Source organism: Aptenodytes forsteri, unplaced genomic scaffold, assembly GCF_000699145.1.
Source record: "Aptenodytes forsteri isolate BGI_AS27 unplaced genomic scaffold, ASM69914v1 Scaffold76, whole genome shotgun sequence".
NCBI lineage: Eukaryota > Metazoa > Chordata > Aves > Sphenisciformes > Spheniscidae > Aptenodytes > Aptenodytes forsteri.
The window spans coordinates 3,108,802-3,115,930 of NW_008794444.1; the positions used below are offsets into that span (position 1 = coordinate 3,108,802).

The window sequence follows — 7,129 nt, forward strand, 5'->3', positions numbered from 1 at the left end:
TGTGCTTTGCCCAGCAGTAGGCTGTCTGCTGCCGCAAAGAGGATCCCTCCCTTCCAAATCTTAAGCGGCGAAGAAATTAATTTTGCCTCTAAACGACGGGCTCGCGGGGCGAGGGTCTTCCTCCTCTAAAACCCCTTTTGTCTGCGCTCGATGGCTTTGATGCTGGGCCCAGGAAAACGCTGCTCGCCATCAAGGGGAGCCCCCCCTCCTCCCCAGCATCTGAGGGCAGAGCAGGATTTTGAAATGCTTATCTAGCGCAGAAAGGCAGAAAATCAAGTGTAAATCTCTAACCATGGAGACGTTTAACTGCCGAGATGGATGGGGGGAGCGAGCTGGGGAAGTGATGGCTTCTGTCTGCAGCGCTTAAATCAGGGGGTTTCTTGTGAAATGCAGATTTAGGGGTTTGGTTTTTTTCAGGGGGCATTTTGGGGGCCACAAACCTCCCCCCCCGGGCAGCAGGGCAGGAAGGCAAGAGACTTGCTCTCTTGGCAGCTCCTGCTCCCGCCCCCAGCCCAGGGGCAGTTCAGGGGGGCAGATCAGACCCCAGTGTCTAATTAGGTGCCAGCTCTGGAGTGTGTGTGTGTGTTACTAAGCCCACGCGTTGCCGAGGGCTGTAGGAAGCAGGGAGGGTTCGACCTATTTTATTTTTCTCTTTTTTTTTTTCCCTTTCTTGGTGGCTCGTCAGCCGCACAATAGCGAGGGTCTATGAGGAGCAGCATCTCGCCTTGCTGCTGGTTGCAGAAGGGTGTACCAGAGGTCAGACTCGAGCAAGAGCAGCCTCCCCTTGGTGTTCAATACAGGGGTATATTTTAGTGTTTGGGATAAATAGCACACAGGGCTCTCTCATGTGCATCTGTCTCACGGGAAGCATTGGTTTTGATGTCTCCCTCCGGTTTCCTCGTGTGCCTTTGAAGGCACGTGTGGACTGAGCAGCTCTTTCCATCCTTCCTCATTAGTTTTGGCTGGAAATGGGAAACTCGGTTCAGCTCGTCAGTGAACTTTCTGCGTTCGGGGAGCACGGGTTGCTGCTTTTTGCTGGCATGTGTGCTCAGCTTTCCCTAAATACTGGGGATGGCGGGAGCATCAAGGGCACCGGCTGCTGTGCTGGGGGTTTGGGTTGGGAGGGCGGAGGGGCTTAGAGGATGCTGCATGTATGGGAGGTATCCATGCACACGTGGTCCAGAGATGATGGTGCATGGGGCTTTCTGCAAAAGAGATGGGTCTGTGCTCCCAGGGATGGGGCTGCAGGATCCGGTCCCTTACGGCAGTGCGGCGCCCATGGTCCCCTAACACGAGGGCTTTGTTTTGCACCGTGCACGCGGCAGCCGACAGCACGAAGGTGCACGGGGGCTTGCAGGTGAAGAGCTGTAACTCAGTGTTAACGAAAGCACCCCGGCTCTGGAAATGGGATTTCAGGGTGCTTGAGCTGGGATCCCCTCAGTAGCTGGGCTCAGGCATAGCCTATTTCAAAGTCGGAGCTTTGCAAGGCAGGAGCAAACTTTCTGCTCTTCTCAAACTGCGGAGGGTAACCTTTCCCTCCCAGGGATGTTCTCAGGCTTCACAATTTTTTAATTGCAAAGGAAAAACAAGCACATTCAGGTGCTCAGGCCAAAGAGGAGAGAGAGCTGCCAGCCTCCAAATGCTAAAAAACAGAAAAGTGGGGAGATGCTCCCATTTCCCCGCTTGCTGTTAAAGCACTCGCAGGGCGGCGTGGCGTGAAGGCACCTGCCTTTCCGTATACAGCTGGATTTTCAGCTGCAGCAGTGGTTAAACACGCTGTCGGGGTGGGGGGGTGGAAACAGGACTCTCGTGAGCATTGGGAAATCCAGAAGGAAATTAAGCCATAGCTTCGTTATTGCTGAATTACGGCTTCTTTTTCCCCCCACATCTTTCCAAAGACAGATGGGCGTGGAGGTGCGTTTCTGTCTTTGAGAAGGAAAAATTATTTCTCAAAAAAAAAAAAAAAACCACAAAGCCCCCCAGCCCTCTTCTGCAAGGGCGGGGGAGATGGCAGGGAGAAAATAAATGGGTGAATAAGTAGCCACAAATATTAGCATTTCAGAGAGAGCTGCTCGATGGAGATTGTTCACCACCGGGCAGGCTTTAATAGGAGTGATAAGGTTTGCTTTTGTTCTCGGGCTCTTACTTAATCAGCCTGTCTCATTGTGATTTTTCTATCGGTGCACTTCATCACACAACTTTCATGTGCGAGTCCCAGCTGCAGCAAATCTTGTTAAAATGGCCTTGTTCAAACACGGGAGCCGGGTTTGTTCCCTAGAGCTGCAATATGGATGGATGGAGTGCAAGGCTGGAGGAATCAAAGGACTCCTAGTCCTGTGTATTTTATAATTCATTGCATAGCTAAGTTGCAGAATATTTTCCCTCTAACAAGCTTGAAGCCTTCTTCCATATCTAAAGGAATATTATCCAAGGAGGCATTTGGGCAGGGGGGTTTAGAGACCCGCTGCTTTCTGTGTACCGTTTGTCAATGATTGAACGGCTTCCCTGCTCCTTATTAGTATTGCACTCTTGCATTTAGTTTGTACCAGAGCACTCTGCAAATAAAATTTTAAAAAGCTGCTGCTCTTGCCGCTGCCTCGGTACGCTGCAAGTGGCGGAAAATAAAGATGATCGAGTCCTGGGGGGTTTTTCGATGGTAAGGTTAGCAAACACTGAAACAAAGCGTGGCAGAGAGCCTTCCCCTAATTGAATCCCTGGTTAATTTGGTCCACCATTTAATTTGCTCCCTGCTCCAGACGTCGGATGATTCTCACTGAAAATAGCCCAAAACGTGCTTGCTTATTTTTTGTTTTGATCCCTGTCCATGAGTGCTCCCAGATAATTCAGTCCCCGAAGGCAGGAGCTTGCTGTGGGAAGCTGGAGCCGGGGAATGCGAGCAGAGCCCCCTGTAATTACATGATGACTCCAAAGGGTTATTTAGATCTTGCAGTTGGCATTAGTTGCATAGCACGAGCTGGGACCTGCCCCACCGTCGCCCGGATCAGCTGCTCGTGCCGGCCCCGGGGAGACGTTTGCCTCCAAACTTGCCCGATTTTTTTTTTTCCCCTTGCCCAGTTGTTTTCACACTTTTAATCGAGCTGTGATTAAATCTACCGAAAGCAGTGGCAGTCGCCCAGGTGTCTGCGTAATCTGGAGACTGGAGCTGCTCAAGTGCTGCACTGTCCCTAATTAAACCTGCCCATCGCTGGTAATGAAGATTAGTGCAAGGAGGAGAGACCAAATTGACTTTCCATCTGAGGCTGCGTTTGCAAGGTTGAGGGTTTTTTTCCCCCCATCTTGTTAAATGAGCAAACTTGATTTGGGAATTGGGGAAGGGTGGGGAAGATGGAGCCCTGATTCCACTTTGCGACAGCCTTTTTTTTTTTCTTTGAGCAGGACCAATTCCAACCCATCAGGCCCGATGCCACAGTGAGGGTAGTCGTCCTGGAAAGGAGCAGCCGCTGGCGTCTGTCCGGGGGGAATGGTGGTGGCAATTTGGTGCTCGAAACGCTGCAGCCAAACCAGCCCCGTGTTCTGTGACCCGGGAGCTGGATCTGCAAAAAAAATCATGTTACCGATGCGCTTTGTTCTTGAATTTCACAGATTCTTCCCCAGAAGCCCAGCCCAAGTACATCAAAGGCGGCAAACGCTACGGCCGGCGAAAAACAGCAAAGGCGGCAACCGCTCCGGCCGGCGGTCCCTGCCGGAGTTCCAGGAGTCGGTGGAGGACTTTGCCGAGGTGACCGTCATCGAGCCGCTGAGCGAGGAAGCTCATCCCCCGCACATCGCCTCCAGCGGCTGTGAGGAGGTGAGCGGGAGGGGGCCGGGCGCTGTGGTGGGCTGTACCCCCCCAAATGTCACTGCTCCCCACACCGGCCTAAGGTGGTTTGGATGTCCTTGAGGTTGTCCCAGCAAAGGCGATGGCCGCCCTGGGCTCGCGCGGCAGCATGGTGATGTGCGCCGGGTGCCGGTGCCGCTGGCCTCCCCACGCCCCTGGCTGCGGCGCGGGCCAGCAATTAAGCAAATAAGGACTGCAACGCTGCCTCCATGGCTAATGAAGGGTGGGCCGGGAGCTAAGCGAGCAGAAGGAGAATGTCCTCATCTATTAGCTCATCTGCAAATAACTGGCCGTGGCTCCGGCGCTCTCTGGTAGAAGGGATGGGGGAAGAGGGGTGGTGGTGAGCGGCAGATCCGCAGCAGGCAGCTGCCTCGGGACAGTGCCCTAAATCCAGAGCCACCAGCTTCTCTGGTCAGTCCTCTGCATTTTATTTTCCCAGCAAACAGCTTGCGTGCTCCTACACGAAAAGAAAAGGCTGACTGTCCCAGGAGCCGCACAGCTCTCAGCAGCCCCAGTGCCCCACGCATGCCTGCACATATGCTTGCTCAAAATCCAGATTCCCCCCCCCCTGGGTTTTGTGATCAAAATTAGTGGCTCTCTTTGTGCTAGTGCTTTCCACCCCAGAATCTCCTCTTGCTTCTCCAGAACAGAAAAACAAAAGGTGACGCGTGGCTGGGTTTGGTGGCATGCGTTAGCGTACGGCCACAGCAGCGTTGCCTTGGTGTGGGGCTCGTTCCAGCCTGCCTCGGTTTGCCAAGTATTGTTGATTCAGCGTTGCGTGTTCAGGAGCGCACGGTGGGAGTTTTCCAGTGGGAAGGAGAAATGCTGCTGCTTTCTCCCTTCCTCTGTCTCCTGGCACTTCACTTGTGCTTTCCTAGAGATGGGGGGGCCCTGCAGCCAGCTGTGTAGGGGGGGTGCCCAACCCTGCATGGGGAAGCAAGGGAGAAATTTCCAAGTTTCCAGTGTTATTCCTATGCAGCTGAGCTTAAAAATAAATTAAAAAAAACCTTGAAGTAAAACTTTTCTGCCAGAGCCAGCTTCTTTATCCTGTTCTCGGTAACCTTTGCTCACCGCCACAGGGATGCTCATCCATCTCCTGGTGCCGGCCACGTGGGCTGCCCTGACCTTGAAATCAGTGTTAATCCACCCACGACCCCCAGGGAAGCGATGCCCTCGATAGAAGAGGCCACTCTAATCTTACTCCTCTGTTTTAGCTGTTAAGGAGGTGTAAAAGGTTAGTCTATTAACAAGGTCAGTCAATTAACTCAACTGGTACGTAACCACGCTGTGCTCCCTGTTGGCTGCATCAGTCTCCTGGTGGGACCTCTTGTTGCACCTTTTGCAGTGGATGGGATGGCTAATTCTCTTGCAGCCTGAGCAAAAATCAGGATAAATTTGTAAAAATCCCCATTTTTCATCTTTATCAGCATTACTGTCTTGTCTCTAAAAGAAGATTTTTTTTGGTAGCACAGAAATTAGTTGCTTGAAGGCATTGGGGGTCCCGGGGCTGAAACACCGGGCAGCGTTGGAGACTCCTGAAGCGTTGACTTCTTGGGGCTCGGCACAACTAGCAGCTTTTCGCCTAGGTTTCTTCTGCTGCGCGTATAAACACGCTGCTGCCTGCGCTCTGCAAGCCTGCCTCCAGCCCAGGGTGTTTTGCCGGCCTGAGAACTGGGGCAGTGTGGTTTAATTGGTGCTTTCTTTCAACCGATGCCAATTAAAAGGGCTCAGGCTCTGTCTGAGAGGCTTCCTTCCCCTTCTCATCTCTGTAAACACGAGAGGAGAGGCTGGAGGGCTGGTCTGTGTGTGGGATCGGCTGCCCAGAGAGGCTCCGTGATCTCCATCCCCAGTGGCTTTCCAGGTGCCACTGGACAAAGTCATGAGCAGCCAGGTCTGAATTCAGCATTGACCCTGCCGTGAGCAGAGGGTGGTGCAGGGGTCCCGAGGTTCCCTCTGACCCACACGAGTTTGTCCCCACGGGTGTTACTAGGCTAATGGGTGATGAGAAACGAGTGGCTCTGGCGGCTTTATGGATGTGGTGCTAATGGAGCTGCAGCCATGAAAGCGCCTAGAAATGCACCGTGAAGGCTTGTGGTGGTTAAAGCTGTGCGTCTCCGGCCCCAGCTGCCGCTTGAGTGAGTTTGTCCTAAATTCTTGATACGGGTGATGAGTCTTGGTGGGCTTTCAAGCCCAGCTGAGAGCTGGCCAAGTGTGCTTGGGAAGTGCCGTGACCTTGCTTTCGTTTCCTTTTCGCCTTGCATTACGCCTGACGATCCGTGCAATGGTGGTGGTGCAGGGTTGGGATGGGGAGCCGTGAGGTACCGACCCCAAACTGGTGGTAGGGCAGCAGCACCCTTTGGCTCAGGGAGTTCCCAGCAGCGCACCCCTGGGTACGCAGCCAGACGTGGCCAGTCCTAAGGCCATGCTGACTTTCAGACCTTAGCGCAGGACATCTGTCATTTCCCCTTCCCCAGCTGCTGGCTCTGCTCTGGGAAAGGTCCCTCCTACTTGCAGGTCGTAGAAACCGCTGTCATGTCCCAGCTCTGTCCCTTCAGTGCCCGCTGAAGCCGCTCGCTCCCCAGACAGCCATGTGTTTGCTTCTGCAGAGTGGTTTCCAGCATGGCACGGCCTCTCGGAGCAAAACCTTCTGGGAGGGTCGGGCTGAAACTCTCCGTCTTCAGGTCCTTGATGTACAAACGTGAGGCTCCCAAAGTGCAACTGTCTTGTAAAGCCGGGATCTGCAAATAACAGCTCAGGATAGTGCTTGCTCCCCCCCAAAAAAGTGAATTTATGATGTGACTCCGGTGCTTTGCAGCTGAAGGCAATTTGCATAGCGGGTTGTGGAGATTTGCCGTCTTTCAGGGGTCTCTGCTCCGGCTGCTCAGACCAGCGAGCTTTGTGAGGCTCCCGAAGTGCAACTGTCTTGTAAAGCCGGGATCTGCAAATAACAGCTCAGGATAGTGCTTGCTCCCCCCCAAAAAAGTGAATTTATGATGTGACTCCGGTGCTTTGCAGCTGAAGGCAATTTGCATAGCGGGTTGTGGAGATTTGCCGTCTTTCAGGGGTCTCTGCTCCGGCTGCTCAGACCAGCGAGCTTATCTCTGGGCAAGCATGCAGGGAGGGAGAGATGGGGGCCGTCAGCGTTGGTGCGAAGGCTCACCTTGCCGTGTGTAAAGCAGAACAGTCTCAGCGTGTGCTCCTGATCATCATTTTAATTAGCAATATATTCTGGGGGAGAACAAAGGTCTGTCTCGCTGAAGCAGATGGCGGTGGGGGGGGGGGGGGGGGGGG

The 7,129-nt window shown here is 53.5% G+C and overlaps 1 protein-coding gene across 2 annotated transcripts in view; it reads left to right on the forward strand.

Moving 5' to 3' along the window:
• NIN (ninein) overlaps nt 1–7,129 on the forward strand; it is a 58,489-nt gene that overhangs the window by 11,943 nt on the left and 39,417 nt on the right. For both annotated transcript variants that reach the window (XM_009289854.2, XM_009289855.2), the window contains exons 3-4: nt 3,604–3,639; nt 3,675–3,808. In XM_009289854.2, the coding sequence (XP_009288129.1) occupies nt 3,604–3,639; nt 3,675–3,808 (170 nt within the window). The remainder of the gene's footprint in view (nt 1–3,603; nt 3,640–3,674; nt 3,809–7,129) is intronic.